This window comes from Salvelinus fontinalis, chromosome 1 (assembly GCF_029448725.1).
Source record: "Salvelinus fontinalis isolate EN_2023a chromosome 1, ASM2944872v1, whole genome shotgun sequence".
Lineage (NCBI taxonomy): Eukaryota > Metazoa > Chordata > Actinopteri > Salmoniformes > Salmonidae > Salvelinus > Salvelinus fontinalis.
In genome coordinates this window covers 93,070,243-93,090,268 of record NC_074665.1, presented here as the reverse complement: position 1 = coordinate 93,090,268, position 20,026 = coordinate 93,070,243, and the positions used below count along the sequence as shown (strand labels likewise).

At 42.2% G+C, this 20,026-nt stretch overlaps 2 protein-coding genes across 3 annotated transcripts in view; one reads left to right on the top strand and one right to left on the bottom strand.

Annotated features, from left to right (window-relative positions):
- The first annotated feature begins 2,676 nt into the window (after nucleotides 1–2,676).
- The window catches only part of zgc:171971 (uncharacterized protein LOC569690 homolog), a 29,021-nt gene continuing 11,671 nt past the window's right edge, over nucleotides 2,677–20,026 (top strand). The window contains exons 1-4 of one of the 2 annotated variants that reach the window (XM_055935999.1): nucleotides 2,677–2,883; nucleotides 7,977–8,023; nucleotides 8,115–8,272; nucleotides 8,920–9,044. In XM_055935999.1, the coding sequence (XP_055791974.1) occupies nucleotides 2,713–2,883; nucleotides 7,977–8,023; nucleotides 8,115–8,272; nucleotides 8,920–9,044 (501 nt within the window). In that variant the 5' untranslated portion in view covers nucleotides 2,677–2,712. The remainder of the gene's footprint in view (nucleotides 2,884–7,976; nucleotides 8,024–8,114; nucleotides 8,273–8,919; nucleotides 9,045–20,026) is intronic. The other variant, XM_055935991.1, reaches the window with a different exon arrangement.
- tfam (transcription factor A, mitochondrial) overlaps nucleotides 7,951–20,026 on the bottom strand; it is a 70,217-nt gene continuing 58,141 nt past the window's right edge. Inside the window, exon 9 of the mRNA XM_055936020.1 lies at nucleotides 7,951–8,248. The gene's annotated coding sequence lies outside the window, so the exon portion shown is untranslated. The remainder of the gene's footprint in view (nucleotides 8,249–20,026) is intronic.

Here is a 20,026-nt window from a genome sequence, read left to right as displayed (position 1 = left end):
TTGAGTGTTTTTTTACAGCTCGTTCCAGTTTCTAGATGTTGCAAACTGAAAAGAGGAGCGACCCAGGGATGTGTGCACTTTGGGGATCTTTAACTGAATGTGACTGGCAGAACGGTTGTTGTATGTGGAGGATGAGGGCTGCAGTAGGTGTCTCAGATAAGGGGGAGTGAGGCCTCAGAGGGTTTTATAAATAAGCATCACATCTGTTGGTGCATTGTTGGTTGCATAGTGCCACCATCAGGACAAATTGGACCCATTCCAGTTGGATGAGCAACTTTGTACTTTATACCGTGCTTGCCAAATATCAGAACAACATCAAACCGATCATACAAAATGCCCATTTTGGACCTTTTCTTAATGACTTTAAAAGTCTACTTCACCAAAACCGCTGGAACGATCAACACCCGATTTGGTTTGTAGCAGCTCTCCACGGACATCTTTAAACACAGTATTTTCCAAGACTCTACATCAAACAACATGGCGCCACAAGCCAATGAACCTGCATGACATTTTCTCCTGTAAAACAGCACCACCATGTGGCGAACTGAACCATTACAGCTGGACTGACATCCTGTTAGAGCTCCACCATGTGGCGAACTGAACCATTACAGCTGGACTGACATCCTGTTAGAGCTCCACCATGTGGCGAACTGAACCATTACAGCTGGACTGACATCCTGTTAGAGCTCCACCATGAGGTCAATCTAAATGTACTTAGCTGGACTGACATCCTGTTAGAGCTCCACCGTGTGGTCAATCTAAATGTGCTTAGCTGGACTGACTTCCTGTTAGAGCTCCACCGTGTGGTCAATCTAAATGTGCTTAGCTGGACTGACTTCCTGTTAGAGCTCCACCGTGTGGTCAATCTAAATGTACTTACATATGTTGAGTTTTGACAGTGTACCAATTTTTGTCACAATACGAATATCCTTGTCTGATTTGTATGCATTTATGTGTGAGACCACGCCCACATGAATGTGCATTGGGAAATAGCGGCCATGTTTTTTGTTACTAGTATGGAAATGATTGTGTTGATAAACCTTGGTCCATACATGCCACTTGTCAAGTTTTGTGCAGATCCGTCAAATCGGTGCGAGAGGAGTAGAGTTTCACGTGATTTTCACAAAATTCTAAATGGCGGAAAATCCATCAAGGCGGACTTTATGGGTTCTTGAGGGAAATGTGTTCCTTGTGAGGAGAGGGACCTATGGACCATATTTCATGACTCTGGGTCACACGGGGTGCGGGGGCTGACCTATCAAAGTTAGCATTTTAGCAATCGATTGTTATAGCGCCACCATGTGGACAATTGGCATAGTATTGCATGAGAGGGTGTGGCCTTTACCACGTTGCACAGTCCTGCGCCTTTCATCTCACGGGAATTTATTTTTGTTTTTCACCAAAACGTCAGAAAAAGAAACATGACAATAATGAATTGGAACAAATACAATAGGGGTTGTATTCTACAATTGGGATACTATTTTATCAGGTTACAACACAGATATACTTCTCAGAGCGAATAAACAGCGCCACCTTGTGTTCAGAGAATGGAATCATGTGAAGACAGAGCAGAATAAACGGTGCTGATGTGATTACCTCGGGAACCGAATGAGCGTTTACCGTCTGTTGTGACGTGTCCTTCACGAGGCTACAGCGCGCGGGGAATGTAGCTTGTGTTTACTGAAGACTTGCTCACGTGATCAGGAAGTAAGTTACTTTGTAATATTTCTAAATAAAGACATGACAGACAAGATGGACGCTACGGCTTCTGGAGGCTTACAGTACAATAACAGACTGTTGGATTCGGATTGTATGTAGGCTGCTGTTCAGTCTCTGTTTGTGGTCAGACTAACCGTACAATAACAGACTGTTGGATTTGGATTGTATGTAGGCTGCTGTTCAGTCGCTGTTTGTAGTCAGACTTACAGTACAATAACAGACTGTTGGATTTGGATTGTATGTAGGCTGCTGTTCAGTCGCTGTTTGTGGTCAGACTTACAGTACAATAACAGACTGTTGGATTTGGATTGTATATAGGCTGCTGTTCAGTCGCTGTTTGTGGTCAGACTTACAGTACAATAACAGACTGTTGGATTGTATATAGGCTGCTGTTCAGTTCTGTTTGTGGTCAGACTTACCGTACAATAACAGACTGTTGGATTTGGATTGTATATAGGCTGCTGTTCAGTCTCTGTTTGTGGTCAGACTTACAGTACAATAACAGACTGTTGGATTCGGATTGTATGTAGGCTGCTGTTCAGTCTCTGTTTGTGGTCAGACTTACCGTACAATAACAGACTGTTGGATTGTATGTAGGCTGCTGTTCAGTCTCTGTTTGTGGTCAGATGTGCCCAGACATGACAGACAAGATGGACGCTACAGCTTCTGGAGGCTTACCGTACAATAACAGACTGTTGTGTGAACACCGATATCCGTGTTAACGGAGGGGATACCTGTATTCTCTGACTTCACAGTAAGAAGGCCTCTTATTCATTCACACATCATAGGTTTATTAGGCTATTGGACAGCGTGATGAAGGACAAATAGGAATTCGGCTCAAATATTGTTTATTCCAAATCGGAGTTATGATGTCATTTCCTTTGTAGGCTTCCCCATCGAATAACGGGTGTAGGTTTAGTAGCCTTCAACAGCCTACATCCCCTTAATACTGTATTGTCACAAAGCCGTCCGTTCCGGCCAGTGATTAGCAGAATGACTGATCCAAACAGCAACACAGACGGTATGGCTGGCTACTCCGGTATCACCAGACTAAATGTAGCTGGCAGTGGGTTACCTCGTCAGACCGTGCTGAAGTCTCCTACTCCTCCAGGCAGACTGACGTCCCTGCGGTCCCGGGACCTGACTCTGGGCGGGTTCAAAAAGGTGATACCCAATGGGAACACTCATATCACAGACTAGCTACTCAACCCATAGAGATAGAGGACTCATCTTTGTATCTGTGCCATCAGGGCCCTGCTCCAGGCATAAGCGGTCGCTTAGGGCCCCAGCCCCCCTACTCAATTAGCCATGTCAGAAGAAAACAAATTGGATTGATAAATTGGCTGGCTAGACTATCTATAGACTATCTAAACTAATCGTAGCCAAAACAAAATATTTTATTTAACTAGGCAAGTCAGTGAAGTACAAATTCTTATTTTCAATGACGGCCTTGTTCAGGGGCAGAACGACAGATTTTTATATCTTAACATTAATAAATGTGAACTCGTGGCTGTCAAAGATTGTGTGACACCTTCATATTACGGTATTCCAGTGAAAGAAGAACTTACATATTTAAGCAGAACCATCACTAAGGATCAGAAGTCTAGAGGCTTACTACATGTTAACCCTCTTATTAAAAACCCCAGAAGAAGCTAAATCAATGGAAACAGAGGGACTTATCTTTAAAAGGTCCTAATAACCAAGGCTGAAGGCATCTCTAGACTAACATACGGCGCATACTATCTCTATATCTCGACGGTAAAATAAGGAGATAGACCAGATGCTTTTCAACTCTCTGTGGAGAAACCCATTACATTAGGAAAACTGTTGTCATGAACACTTATGAGAATGGTGGGCTGGATTTTCTGGACTTTACCTACCTTAGATAATACTTTTAAGATCAATTGGATAAAACAATTCCTAAGAAAACCCACTTCAAATCTGTAATTTTATTCCTCTTCATGTCTTCTCTACTTTTGGTGGCCTTAACTTCATGTTGTTTTGCAATTATAATATTGCCAAAGTTCCAGTGAAACTTTGTGCTTTTCATCGGCAGGTTTTCTTGTCATGGTAATTAATTTCTAAACACAATTTTTCTCCGCACAGATATTATATATGGAATAATCGGGATATATTGTATAAAAATACTTCTTTGTTTTTAGAATATGGGTTCCTAAATAATATCCTGTTGGTGAGCCAACTGGTAAATGCAGAGGGTCTTTTACTCAGTTATAAGGAAGTCTTATCTCTTTACAAGGTCCCTGTAACACCTAAAGATTTTACAACTGTTTTAGACGCCATTCCCTCAGGTGTTGCTCTGTTATTCAGGAACGTGTCAAGACCCTCAGAGCCGACCTTCCGTTGACCCTGTTGACTCATCAGTAGGAAAGATTTGTTTGTCTTCTGGTCCATTCAACAACAGAGCGATACGAACCTTGTTTCAGCAGGATGTTGTCATGCCTTATTGGAATGGATTTATCTGTTGGAAAAAGGTTTGGATGTTGCCACACACATACCTACTTAATAACAAAATGAAGGAAGTTTCCTTTAAAATGATTGATAAATATTATCCTGCCAACCACTATATGAAGAAGTTTAAGGAAAACATCAACTCAAACTGCTCCTTTTGTAATAATCCACCCAGAACCAGTGTTGTTCCTTTTGTAATGACCAGAAACAGTGTTGTTCCTTTTGTAATGACCAGAAACAGTGTTGCTCCTTTTGTAATGACCACCCAGAAACAGTGTTGTTCCTTTTGTAATGACCACCCAGAAACAGTGTTGTTCCTTTTGTAATGACCACCCAGAAACAGTGTTGCTCCTTTTGTAATGACCACCCAGAAACAGTGTTGCTCCTTTTGTAATGACCAGAAACAGTGTTGCTCCTTTTGTAATGACCAGAAACAGTGTTGTTCCTTTTGTAATGACCAGAAACAGTGTTGCTCCTTTTGTAATGACCACCCAGAAACAGTGTTGCTCCTTTTGTAATGACCACCCAGAAACAGTGTTGTTCCTTTTGTAATGACCACCCAGAAACAGTGTTGCTCCTTTTGTAATGACCAGAACCAGTGTTGCTCCTTTTGTAATGACCACCCAGAAACCGTGTTGTTCCTTTTGTAATGACCAGAAACAGTGTTGCTCCTTTTGTAATGACCAGAAACAGTGTTGCTCCTTTTGTAATGACCACCCAGAAACAGTGTTGTTCCTTTTGTAATGACCACCCAGAAACAGTGTTGCCCCTTTTGTAATGACCACCCAGAAACAGTGTTGCTCCTTTTGTAATGACCAGAAACAGTGTTGTTCCTTTTGTAATGACCACCCAGAAACAGTGTTGTTCCTTTTGTAATGACCACCCAGAAACAGTGTTGTTCCTTTTGTAATGACCAGAAACAGTGTTGTTCCTTTTGTAATGACCACCCAGAAACAGTGTTGTTCCTTTTGTAATGACCAGAAACAGTGTTGTTCCTTTTGTAATGACCACCCAGAAACAGTGTTGTTCCTTTTGTAATGACCAGAAACAGTGTTGTTCCTTTTGTAATGACCAGAAACAGTGTTGTTCCTTTTGTAATGACCACCCAGAAACAGTGTTGTTCCTTTTGTAATGACCAGAAACAGTGTTGTTCCTTTTGTAATGACCACCCAGAAACAGTGTTGTTCCTTTTGTAATGACCACCCAGAAACAGTGTTGCTCCTTTTGTAATGACCACCCAGAAACAGTGTTGTTCCTTTTGTAATGACCAGAAACAGTGTTGCATCTGTTTGGACATTGTATTCATGTAAGAAAACTGTGGCAAGACATCAGTAGATTTAGAATTGAACACATTTATGAAGATTTTACACTATTATGGAGAGATGTACTGCTTGGATTCTTTACATACGATAGAAATAAGCTGAAACATTTTTATGTAATTAATTTCATTATTCTTTTGGCCTGTATTTTAAGACAATTAAATACTCTACGAACAAAAAAGCTGTTAGAATTGTAAGTGTATGTATGTCCCTTAAGGTCCTTGTGTAATGTGATATTGTACCCCCTAACCCCGCCCCCTATACTAGCTAACCCTAGCCCCGCCCCTAGCCCCGCCCCCTATACTAGCTAACCCTAGCCCCGCCCCCTATACTAGCTAACCCTAGCCCCGCCCCCTATACTAGCTAACCCTAGCCCCGCCCCCTATACTAGCTAACCCTAGCCCCGCCCCCTATACTAGCTAACCCTAGCCCCGCCCCCTATACTAGCTAACCCTAGCCCCGCCCCCAGCCCCACCCCCTATACTAGCTAACTCTAGCCCCGCCCCCTATACTAGCTAACTCTAGCCCCGCCCCCAGCCCCACCCCCTATACTAGCTAACTCTAGCCCCGCCCCCTATACTAGCTAACCCTAGCCCCGCCCCCTATACTAGCTAACCCTAGCCCCCCCCCCTATACTAGCTAACCCTAGCCCCGCCCCCTATACTAGCTAACCCTAGCCCCGCCCCCAGCCCCGCCCCCTATACTAGCTAACCCTAGCCCCGCCCCCTATACTAGCTAACCCTAGCCCCGCCCCCTATACTAGCTAACCCTAGCCCCGCCCCCTATACTAGCTAACCCTAGCCCCGCCCCCAGCCCCGCCCCCTATACTAGCTAACTCTAGCCCCGCCCCCTATACTAGCTAACCCTAGCCCCGCCCCCTATACTAGCTAACCCTAGCCCCGCCCCCTATACTAGCTAACCCTAGCCCCGCCCCCTATACTAGCTAACCCTAGCCCCGCCCCCAGCCCCACCCCCTATACTAGCTCGATTGTCCATTGTATATAATCTATACATACTTGTGTTCCCTCATGTACTTTATGTATTGATTTGTTGTTAATAAAATTAAAAAAGATTTGGGTTAAGTAACCAGTCTACAGTGTAAACAGAAACACAGTGGGTGGTGAACAACAGGCAAATAAACAGCTGTCCTGTGTCCAGTGTCCTGTACCTGTGTCCTGTCCCTGTGTCCTGTCCCTGTGTCCAGTGTCCTGTCACTGTGTCCTGTCCCTGTGTCCAGTGTCCTGTCCCTGTGTCCAGTGTCCTGTCACTGTGTCCTGTGTCCTGTCCCTGTGTCCTGTCCCTGTGTCCAGTGTCCTGTCACTGTGTCCTGTCACTGTGTCCTGTGTCCAGTGTCCTGTCCCTGTGTCCAGTGTCCTGTCACTGTGTCCAGTGTCCTGTCACTGTGTCCAGTGTCCTGTCACTGTGTCCAGTGTCCTGTCACTGTGTCCAGTGTCCTGTCACTGTGTCCAGTGTCCTGTCACTGTGTCCAGTGTCCTGTCACTGTGTCCAGTGTCCTGTCCCTGTGTCCTGTCACTGTGTCCTGTCACTGTGTCCTGTCACTGTGTCCAGTGTCCTGTCACTGTGTCCTGTGTCCTGTCACTGTGTCCTGTGTCCTGTCACTGTGTCCTGTCACTGTGTCCTGTCACTGTGTCCTGTGTCCTGTCACTGTGTCCTGTCACTGTGTCCTGTCACTGTGTCCTGTCACTGTGTCCAGTGTCCTGTCACTGTGTCCAGTGTCCTGTCACTGTGTCCTGTCACTGTGTCCTGTGTCCAGTCACTGTGTCCAGTCACTGTGTCCTGTCACTGTGTCCTGTCACTGTGTCCTGTCACTGTGTCCTGTCACTGTGTCCAGTGTCCTGTCACTGTGTCCTGTCACTGTGTCCAGTGTCCTGTCACTGTGTCCAGTGTCCTGTCACTGTGTCCTGTCACTGTGTCCAGTGTTCTGTCACTGTGTCCAGTCACTGTGTCCAGTGTCCTGTCACTGTGTCCTGTCACTGTGTCCAGTGTCCTGTCACTGTGTCCAGTCACTGTGTCCAGTGTCCTGTCACTGTGTCCAGTCACTGTGTCCAGTGTCCTGTCACTGTGTCCAGTCACTGTGTCCAGTCACTGTGTCCAGTGTCCTGTCACTGTGTCCAGTGTCCTGTCACTGTGTCCAGTCACTGTGTCCAGTGTCCTGTCACTGTGTCCTGTCACTGTGTCCAGTGTTCTGTCACTGTGTCCAGTCACTGTGTCCTGTCACTGTGTCCAGTGTCCTGTCACTGTGTCCAGTGTCCTGTCACTGTGTCCTGTCACTGTGTCCAGTGTCCTGTCACTGTGTCCAGTCACTGTGTCCAGTGTCCTGTCACTGTGTCCAGTCACTGTGTCCAGTGTCCTGTCACTGTGTCCTGTCACAAGCATTAAACAAAACAGTCATGATATTCAGATGTGACAAAAATAGTAGAAATTAATCATTTATAATTTTTATTACAGAAAACCTTCGTACCCAATGTCCATTCTCTGAGGAAGAGTAAAGATGAGTGAGTATCGACTGCTTGAAGACACATTCCATTAGACTACCGAGGATCCCGTTTAGTAGAATACATGTTAACGTTGAACTCCTTCCCCCAGGTTAAAGGAAGAGGCCCATGTTCCACCAAAGAAGGACAGAAGAGTGAGGGAGGAGAGGCACAGGGAGAGGAGAGTGGAGAGAAGAGAGCGCCCCCATCAGACCATTCAGTCCCACTCCATCTTTGAACAGGGTCCTGCAGACACAGTAAAGAAACCAGGTGAATTGGACCTTCTCTGCCAGAAGATGTCTTCACTGTGTGTTAGAGGTTATTATTATGATCATTAGAAAGGCCTGATTCCAGTCCTCTGTTCTGTGTCTTTACTGTGTGTTAGAGGTTATTATTATGATCATTAGAAAGGCCTGATTCCAGTCCTCTGTTCTGTGCCTTTACTGTGTGTTAGAGGTTATTATTATGATCATTAGAAAGGCCTGATTCCAGTCCTCTGTTCTGTGTCTTTACTGTGTTAAAGAGGTTATTATTATGATCATTAGAAAGGCCTGATTCCAGTCCTCTGTTCTGTGCCTTTACTGTGTGTTAGAGGTTATTATTATGATCATTAGAAAGGCCTGATTCCAGTCCTCTGTTCTGTGTCTTCACTGTGTTAGAGGTTATTATTATGATCATTAGAAAGGCCTGATTCCAGTCCTCTGTTCTGTGTCTTCACTGTGTTAGAGGTTATTATTATGATCATTAGAAAGGCCTGATTCCAGTCCTCTGTTCTGTGTCTTCACTGTGTGTTAGAGGTTATTATTATGATCATTAGAAAGGCCTGATTCCAGTCCTCTGTTCTGTGTCTTCACTGTGTTAGAGGTTATTATTATGATCATTAGAAAGGCCTGATTCCAGTCCTCTGTTCTGTGCAGGGGGGTGGAGAGGGACCGACCTCGGAGACAGCAGATCCTCTCCTGTAGCGAAGTGTTTTAAGAAGGAGAGACGGGCCTCAGAGGAAAACGATGATGATATGTTACACAAGCTTCAACGGGATGATGTGAGTAACACAGCCTTAATGACTAGTCAACCTAAAGTAACACACAGCCTTAATGACTAGTCAACCTAAAGTAACACACAGCCTTAATGACTAGTCAACCTAAAGTAACACACAGCCTTAATGACTAGTCAACCTAAAGTAACACACAGCCTTAATGACTAGTCAACCTAAAGTAACACACAGCCTTAATGACTAGTCAACCTAAAGTACAACACACAGCCTTAATGACTAGTCAACCTAAAGTAACACACAGCCTTAATGACTAGTCAACCTAAAGTAACACACAGCCTTAATGACTAGTCAACCTAAAGTAACACACAGCCTTAATGACTAGTCAACCTAAAGTAACACACAGCCTTAATGACTAGTCAACCTAAAGTACAACACACAGCCTTAATGACTAGTCAACCTAAAGTAACACAGCCTTAATGACTAGTCAACCTAAAGTAACACAGCCTTAATGACTAGTCAACCTAAAGTAACACACAGCCTTAATGACTAGTCAACCTAAAGTAACACAGCCTTAATGACTAGTCAACCTAAAGTAACACAGCCTTAATGACTAGTCAACCTAAAGTACAACACACAGCCTTAATGACTAGTCAACCTAAAGTAACACACAGCCTTAATGACTAGTCAACCTAAAGTACACACAGCCTTAATGACTAGTCAACCTAAAGTACACACAGCCTTAATGACTAGTCAACCTAAAGTAACACACAGCCTTAATGACTAGTCAACCTAAAGTAACACAGCCTTAATGACTAGTCAACCTAAAGTACAACACACAGCCTTAATGACTAGTCAACCTAAAGTACAACACACAGCCTTAATGACTAGTCAACCTAAAGTACACACAGCCTTAATGACTAGTCAACCTAAAGTAACACACAGCCTTAATGACTAGTCAACCTAAAGTAACACAGCCTTAATGACTAGTCAACCTAAAGTAACACACAGCCTTAATGACTAGTCAACCTAAAGTACACACAGCCTTAATGACTAGTCAACCTAAAGTACACACAGCCTTAATGACTAGTCAACCTAAAGTAGACACAGCCTTAATGACTAGTCAACCTAAAGTACACACAGCCTTAATGACTAGTCAACCTAAAGTACACACAGCCTTAATGACTAGTCAACCTAAAGTACAACACACAGCCTTAATGACTAGTCAACCTAAAGTACACACAGCCTTAATGACTAGTCAACCTAAAGTACACACAGCCTTAATGACTAGTCAACCTAAAGTACAACACACAGCCTTAATGACTAGTCAACCTAAAGTACACACAGCCTTAATGACTAGTCAACCTAAAGTACACACAGCCTTAATGACTAGTCAACCTAAAGTACACACAGCCTTAATGACTAGTCAACCTAAAGTACACACAGCCTTAATGACTAGTCAACCTAAAGTACAACACACAGCCTTAATGACTAGTCAACCTAAAGTACACACAGCCTTAATGACTAGTCAACCTAAAGTACACACAGCCTTAATGACTAGTCAACCTAAAGTACACACAGCCTTAATGACTAGTCAACCTAAAGTAACACACAGCCTTAATGACTAGTCAACCTAAAGTACAACACACAGCCTTAATGACTAGTCAACCTAAAGTAACACAGCCTTAATGACTAGTCAACCTAAAGTACACACAGCCTTAATGACTAGTCAACCTAAAGTACACACAGCCTTAATGACTAGTCAACCTAAAGTACACACAGCCTTAATGACTAGTCAACCTAAAGTACAACACACAGCCTTAATGACTAGTCAACCTAAAGTAACACACAGCCTTAATGACTAGTCAACCTAAAGTAACACACAGCCTTAATGACTAGTCAACCTAAAGTAACACAGCCTTAATGACTAGTCAACCTAAAGTACAACACACAGCCTTAATGACTAGTCAACCTAAAGTAACACAGCCTTAATGACTAGTCAACCGAAAGTACAACACACAGCCTTAATGACTAGTCAACCTAAAGTAACACAGCCTTAATGACTAGTCAACCTAAAGTACAACACAGCCTTAATGACTAGTCAACCTAAAGTAACACACAGCCTTAATGACTAGTCAACCTAAAGTACAACACACAGCCTTAATGACTAGTCAACCTAAAGTACAACACAGCCTTAATGACTAGTCAACCTAAAGTAACACACAGCCTTAATGACTTGTCAACCTAAAGTACAACACACAGCCTTAATGACTAGTCAACCTAAAGTAACACAGCCTTAATGACTAGTCAACCTAAAGTACACACAGCCTTAATGACTAGTCAACCTAAAGTACAACACACAGCCTTAATGACTAGTCAACCTAAAGTACACACAGCCTTAATGACTAGTCAACCTAAAGTACAACACACAGCCTTAATGACTAGTCAACCTAAAGTACAACACACAGCCTTAATGACTAGTCAACCTAAAGTACACACAGCCTTAATGACTAGTCAACCTAAAGTAACACAGCCTTAATGACTAGTCAACCTAAAGTAACACACAGCCTTAATGACTAGTCAACCTAAAGTACAACACACAGCCTTAATGACTAGTCAACCTAAAGTACACACAGCCTTAATGACTAGTCAACCTAAAGTAACACAGCCTTAATGACTAGTCAACCTAAAGTACACACAGCCTTAATGACTAGTCAACCTAAAGTAACACACAGCCTTAATGACTAGTCAACCTAAAGTACAACACACAGCCTTAATGACTAGTCAACCTAAAGTAACACACAGCCTTAATGACTAGTCAACCTAAAGTACAACACACAGCCTTAATGACTAGTCAACCTAAAGTACACACAGCCTTAATGACTAGTCAACCTAAAGTAACACAGCCTTAATGACTAGTCAACCTAAAGTAACACAGCCTTAATGACTAGTCAACCTAAAGTAACACAGCCTTAATGACTAGTCAACCTAAAGTAACACAGCCTTAATGACTAGTCAACCTAAAGTAACACAGCCTTAATGACTAGTCAACCTAAAGTAACACAGCCTTAATGACTAGTCAACCTAAAGTAACACAGCCTTAATGACTAGTCAACCTAAAGTACAACACACAGCCTTAATGACTAGTCAACCTAAAGTAACACAGCCTTAATGACTAGTCAACCTAAAGTACAACACAGCCTTAATGACTAGTCAACCTAAAGTACAACACACAGCCTTAATGACTAGTCAACCTAAAGTACACACAGCCTTAATGACTAGTCAACCTAAAGTACAACACACAGCCTTAATGACTAGTCAACCTAAAGTACACACAGCCTTAATGACTAGTCAACCTAAAGTACACACAGCCTTAATGACTAGTCAACCTAAAGTAACACAGCCTTAATGACTAGTCAACCTAAAGTACAACACACAGCCTTAATGACTAGTCAACCTAAAGTACACACAGCCTTAATGACTAGTCAACCTAAAGTAACACAGCCTTAATGACTAGTCAACCTAAAGTACAACACACAGCCTTAATGACTAGTCAACCTAAAGTAACACAGCCTTAATGACTAGTCAACCTAAAGTACAACACACAGCCTTAATGACTAGTCAACCTAAAGTACACACAGCCTTAATGACTAGTCAACCTAAAGTACAACACAGCCTTAATGACTAGTCAACCTAAAGTACAACACACAGCCTTAATGACTAGTCAACCTAAAGTAACACAGCCTTAATGACTAGTCAACCTAAAGTACACACAGCCTTAATGACTAGTCAACCTAAAGTACAACACACAGCCTTAATGACTAGTCAACCTAAAGTACAACACACAGCCTTAATGACTAGTCAACCTAAAGTACACACAACCTTAATGACTAGTCAACCTAAAGTAACACACAGCCTTAATGACTAGTCAACCTAAAGTACACACAGCCTTAATGACTAGTCAACCTAAAGTAACACAGCCTTAATGACTAGTCAACCTAAAGTACAAAACAGCCTTAATGACTAGTCAACCTAAAGTAACACAGCCTTAATGACTAGTCAACCTAAAGTAACACAGCCTTAATGACTAGTCAACCTAAAGTACAAAACAGCCTTAATGACTAGTCAACCTAAAGTACAACACACAGCCTTAATGACTAGTCAACCTAAAGTAACACAGCCTTAATGACTAGTCAACCTAAAGTACAACACACAGCCTTAATGACTAGTCAACCTAAAGTAACACACAGCCTTAATGACTAGTCAACCTAAAGTACACACAGCCTTAATGACTAGTCAACCTAAAGTAACACACAGCCTTAATGACTAGTCAACCTAAAGTACAACACACAGCCTTAATGACTAGTCAACCTAAAGTACAAAACAGCCTTAATGACTAGTCAACCTAAAGTAACACACAGCCTTAATGACTAGTCAACCTAAAGTACAACACACAGCCTTAATGACTAGTCAACCTAAAGTAACACACAGCCTTAATGACTAGTCAACCTAAAGTAACACAGCCTTAATGACTAGTCAACCTAAAGTAACACAGCCTTAATGACTAGTCAACCTAAAGTACAACACACAGCCTTAATGACTAGTCAACCTAAAGTACACACAGCCTTAATGACTAGTCAACCTAAAGTAACACACAGCCTTAATGACTAGTCAACCTAAAGTAACACAGCCTTAATGACTAGTCAACCTAAAGTACAACACACAGCCTTAATGACTAGTCAACCTAAAGTACAACACACAGCCTTAATGACTAGTCAACCTAAAGTAACACACAGCCTTAATGACTAGTCAACCTAAAGTAACACACAGCCTTAATGACTAGTCAACCTAAAGTACAACACACAGCCTTAATGACTAGTCAACCTAAAGTACACACAGCCTTAATGACTAGTCAACCTAAAGTACACACAGCCTTAATGACTAGTCAACCTAAAGTACACACAGCCTTAATGACTAGTCAACCTAAAGTACACACAGCCTTAATGACTAGTCAACCTAAAGTACAACACACAGCCTTAATGACTAGTCAACCTAAAGTAACACAGCCTTAATGACTAGTCAACCTAAAGTAACACACAGCCTTAATGACTAGTCAACCTAAAGTACACACAGCCTTAATGACTAGTCAACCGAAAGTACAACACACAGCCTTAATGACTAGTCAACCTAAAGTACACACAGCCTTAATGACTAGTCAACCTAAAGTACAACACAGCCTTAATGACTAGTCAACCTAAAGTAACACACAGCCTTAATGACTAGTCAACCTAAAGTACACACAGCCTTAATGACTAGTCAACCTAAAGTACACACAGCCTTAATGACTAGTCAACCTAAAGTAACACAGCCTTAATGACTAGTCAACCTAAAGTACAACACACAGCCTTAATGACTAGTCAACCTAAAGTACACACAGCCTTAATGACTAGTCAACCTAAAGTACAACACACAGCCTTAATGACTAGTCAACCTAAAGTAACACAGCCTTAATGACTAGTCAACCTAAAGTACAACACACAGCCTTAATGACTAGTCAACCTAAAGTACAACACAGCCTTAATGACTAGTCAACCTAAAGTAACACACAGCCTTAATGACTAGTCAACCTAAAGTACAACACACAGCCTTAATGACTAGTCAACCTAAAGTAACACAGCCTTAATGACTAGTCAACCTAAAGTAACACAGCCTTAATGACTAGTCAACCTAAAGTACAAAACAGCCTTAATGACTAGTCAACCTAAAGTACAACACACAGCCTTAATGACTAGTCAACCTAAAGTAACACAGCCTTAATGACTAGTCAACCTAAAGTACAACACACAGCCTTAATGACTAGTCAACCTAAAGTAACACACAGCCTTAATGACTAGTCAACCTAAAGTACACACAGCCTTAATGACTAGTCAACCTAAAGTAACACACAGCCTTAATGACTAGTCAACCTAAAGTACAACACACAGCCTTAATGACTAGTCAACCTAAAGTACAAAACAGCCTTAATGACTAGTCAACCTAAAGTAACACACAGCCTTAATGACTAGTCAACCTAAAGTACAACACACAGCCTTAATGACTAGTCAACCTAAAGTAACACACAGCCTTAATGACTAGTCAACCTAAAGTAACACAGCCTTAATGACTAGTCAACCTAAAGTAACACAGCCTTAATGACTAGTCAACCTAAAGTACAACACACAGCCTTAATGACTAGTCAACCTAAAGTACACACAGCCTTAATGACTAGTCAACCTAAAGTAACACACAGCCTTAATGACTAGTCAACCTAAAGTAACACAGCCTTAATGACTAGTCAACCTAAAGTACAACACACAGCCTTAATGACTAGTCAACCTAAAGTACAACACACAGCCTTAATGACTAGTCAACCTAAAGTAACACACAGCCTTAATGACTAGTCAACCTAAAGTAACACACAGCCTTAATGACTAGTCAACCTAAAGTACAACACACAGCCTTAATGACTAGTCAACCTAAAGTACACACAGCCTTAATGACTAGTCAACCTAAAGTACACACAGCCTTAATGACTAGTCAACCTAAAGTACACACAGCCTTAATGACTAGTCAACCTAAAGTACACACAGCCTTAATGACTAGTCAACCTAAAGTACAACACACAGCCTTAATGACTAGTCAACCTAAAGTAACACAGCCTTAATGACTAGTCAACCTAAAGTAACACACAGCCTTAATGACTAGTCAACCTAAAGTACACACAGCCTTAATGACTAGTCAACCGAAAGTACAACACACAGCCTTAATGACTAGTCAACCTAAAGTACACACAGCCTTAATGACTAGTCAACCTAAAGTACAACACAGCCTTAATGACTAGTCAACCTAAAGTAACACACAGCCTTAATGACTAGTCAACCTAAAGTACACACAGCCTTAATGACTAGTCAACCTAAAGTACACACAGCCTTAATGACTAGTCAACCTAAAGTAACACAGCCTTAATGACTAGTCAACCTAAAGTACAACACACAGCCTTAATGACTAGTCAACCTAAAGTACACACAGCCTTAATGACTAGTCAACCTAAAGTACAACACACAGCCTTAATGACTAGTCAACCTAAAGTAACACAGCCTTAATGACTAGTCAACCTAAAGTACAACACACAGCCTTAATGACTAGTCAACCTAAAGTACAACACAGCCTTAATGACTAGTCAACCTAAAGTAACACACAGCCTTAATGACTAGTCAACCTAAAGTACAACACACAGCCTTAATGACTAGTCAACCTAAAGTAACACAGCCTTAATGACTAGTCAACCTAAAGTACACACAGCCTTAATGACTAGTCAACCTAAAGTACAACACACAGCCTTAATGACTAGTCAACCTAAAGTACACACAGCCTTAATGACTAGTCAACCTAAAGTACAACACACAGCCTTAATGACTAGTCAACCTAAAGTACACACAGCCTTAATGACTAGTCAACCTAAAGTAACACAGCCTTAATGACTAGTCAACCTAAAGTAACACACAGCCTTAATGACTAGTCAACCTAAAGTACAACACACAGCCTTAATGACTAGTAAACCTAAAGTACACACAGCCTTAATGACTAGTCAACCTAAAGTAACACAGCCTTAATGACTAGTCAACCTAAAGTACACACAGCCTTAATGACTAGTCAACCTAAAGTAACACACAGCCTTAATGACTAGTCAACCTAAAGTAACACACAGCCTTAATGACTAGTCAACCTAAAGTAACACAGCCTTAATGACTAGTCAACCTAAAGTACAACACACAGCCTTAATGACTAGTCAACCTAAAGTACACACAGCCTTAATGACTAGTCAACCTAAAGTAACACAGCCTTAATGACTAGTCAACCTAAAGTAACACAGCCTTAATGACTAGTCAACCTAAAGTAACACAGCCTTAATGACTAGTCAACCTAAAGTAACACAGCCTTAATGACTAGTCAACCTAAAGTAACACAGCCTTAATGACTAGTCAACCTAAAGTAACACAGCCTTAATGACTAGTCAACCTAAAGTAACACAGCCTTAATGACTAGTCAACCTAAAGTACAACACACAGCCTTAATGACTAGTCAACCTAAAGTACACACAGCCTTAATGACTAGTCAACCTAAAGTACAACACACAGCCTTAATGACTAGTCAACCTAAAGTACACACAGCCTTAATGACTAGTCAACCTAAAGTAACACACAGCCTTAATGACTAGTCAACCTAAAGTACAACACACAGCCTTAATGACTAGTCAACCTAAAGTACAACACAGCCTTAATGACTAGTCAACCTAAAGTACAACACACAGCCTTAATGACTAGTCAACCTAAAGTAACACACAGCCTTAATGACTAGTCAACCTAAAGTAACACACAGCCTTAATGACTAGTCAACCTAAAGTACAACACAGCCTTAATGACTAGTCAACCTAAAGTACACACAGCCTTAATGACTATAGTCTCGTTCTTTTCTGTTCCGACCAGCAAAATAAAAGTTCTGAACTGGTTCGACCCAAAGAAAAGTACCGGTTGATATCGTTCCTTTTTAAAGCTACTTCACCAAATCATGCAGTGCAGGTAGAGCAGCTTGTTACGGAGCTAGAAACCTATAGCTCCGTGTTTACAGGTAGAGCAGCTTGTTACGGAGCAGCTTGTTACGGAGCTAGAAAGCTATAGCTCCGTGTTTACAGGTAGAGCAGCTTGTTACGGAGCTAGAAAGCTATAGCTCAGTGTTTACAGGTAGAGCAGCTTGTTACGGAGCTAGAAACCTATAGCTCAGTGTTTACAGGTAGAGCAGCTTGTTACGGAGCTAGAAACCTATAGCTCCGTGTTTACAGGTAGAGCAGCTTGTTACGGAGCTAGAAACCTATAGCTCCGTGTTTACAGGTAGAGCAGCTTGTTACGGAGCTAGAAACCTATAGCTCCGTGTTTACAGGTAGAGCAGCTTGTTACGGAGCTAGAAACCTATAGCTCCGTGTTTACAGGTAGAGCAGCTTGTTACGGAGCTAGAAAGCTATAGCTCAGTGTTTACAGGTAGAGCAGCTTGTTACGGAGCTAGAAACCTATAGCTCAGTGTTTACATGTAGAGCAGCTTGTTACGGAGCTAGAAACCTATAGCTCAGTGTTTACAGGTAGAGCAGCTTGTTACGGAGCTAGAAACCTATAGCTCAGTGTTTACAGGTAGAGCAGCTTGTTACGGAGCTAGAAACCTATAGCTCAGTGTTTACAGGTAGAGCAGCTTGTTACGGAGCTAGAAACCTATAGCTCAGTGTTTACAGGTAGAGCAGCTTGTTACGGAGCTAGAAACCTATAGCTCAGTGTTTACAGGTAGAGCAGCTTGTTACGGAGCTAGAAAGCTATAGCTCAGTGTTTACAGGTAGAGCAGCTTGTTACGGAGCTAGAAACCTATAGCTCCGTGTTTACAGGTAGAGCAGCTTGTTACAGAGCTAGAAACCTATAGCTCCGTGTTTACAGGTAGAGCAGCTTGTTACGGAGCTAGAAACCTATAGCTCAGTGTTTACAGGTAGAGCAGCTTGTTACGGAGCTAGAAACCTATAGCTCCTTGTTTACAGGTAGAGCAGCTTGTTACGGAGCTAGAAAGCTATAGCTCCGTGTTTACAGGTAGAGCAGCTTGTTACGGAGCTAGAAAGCTATAGCTCAGTGTTTACAGGTAGAGCAGCTTGTTACGGAGCTAGAAACCTATAGCTCAGTGTTTACAGGTAGAGCAGCTTGTTACGGAGCTAGAAACCTATAGCTCAGTGTTTACAGGTAGAGCAGCTTGTTACGGAGCTAGAAAGCTATAGCTCAGTGTTTACAGGTAGAGCAGCTTGTTACGGAGCTAGAAACCTATAGCTCAGTGTTTACATGTAGAGCAGCTTGTTACGGAGCTAGAAACCTATAGCTCAGTGTTTAAAGGTAGAGCAGCTTGTTACGGAGCTAGAAACCTATAGCTCAGTGTTTACAGGTAGAGCAGCTTGTTACGGAGCTAGAAACCTATAGCTCAGTGTTTACAGGTAGAGCAGCTTGTTACGGAGCTAGAAACCTATAGCTCCGTGTTTACAGGTAGAGCAGCTTGTTACGGAGCTAGAAACCTATAGCTCAGTGTTTACAGGTAGAGCAGCTTGTTACGGAGCTAGAAACCTATAGCTCAGTGTTTACAGGTAGAGCAGCTTGTTACGGAGCTAGAAAGCTATAGCTCAGTGTTTACAGGTAGAGCAGCTTGTTACGGAGCTAGAAACCTATAGCTCCGTGTTTACAGGTAGAGCAGCTTGTTACGGAGCTAGAAACCTATAGCTCCGTGTTTACAGGTAGAGCAGCTTGTTACGGAGCTAGAAACCTATAGCTCAGTGTTTACAGGTAGAGCAGCTTGTTACGGAGCTAGAAACCTATAGCTCCGTGTTTACAGGTAGAGCAGCTTGTTACGGAGCTAGAAAGCTATAGCTCCGTGTTTACAGGTAGAGCAGCTTGTTACGGAGCTAGAAAGCTATAGCTCCGTGTTTACAGGTAGAGCAGCTTGTTACGGAGCTAGAAACCTATAGCTCAGTGTTTACAGGTAGAGCAGCTTGTTACGGAGCTAGAAACCTATAGCTCAGTGTTTACAGGTAGAGCAGCTTGTTACGGAGCTAGAAACCTATAGCTCCGTGTTTACAGGTAGAGCAGCTTGTTACGGAGCTAGAAACCTATAGCTCAGTGTTTACAGGTAGAGCAGCTTGTTACGGAGCTAGAAACCTATAGCTCAGTGTTTACAGGTAGAGCAGCTTGTTACGGAGCTAGAAACCTATAGCTCAGTGTTTACAGGTAGAGCAGCTTGTTACGGAGCTAGAAAGCTATAGCTCAGTGTTTACAGGTAGAGCAGCTTGTTACGGAGCTAGAAACCTATAGCTCCGTGTTTACAGGTAGAGCAGCTTGTTACGGAGCTAGAAACCTATAGCTCCGTGTTTACAGGTAGAGCAGCTTGTTACGGAGCTAGAAACCTATAGCTCAGTGTTTACA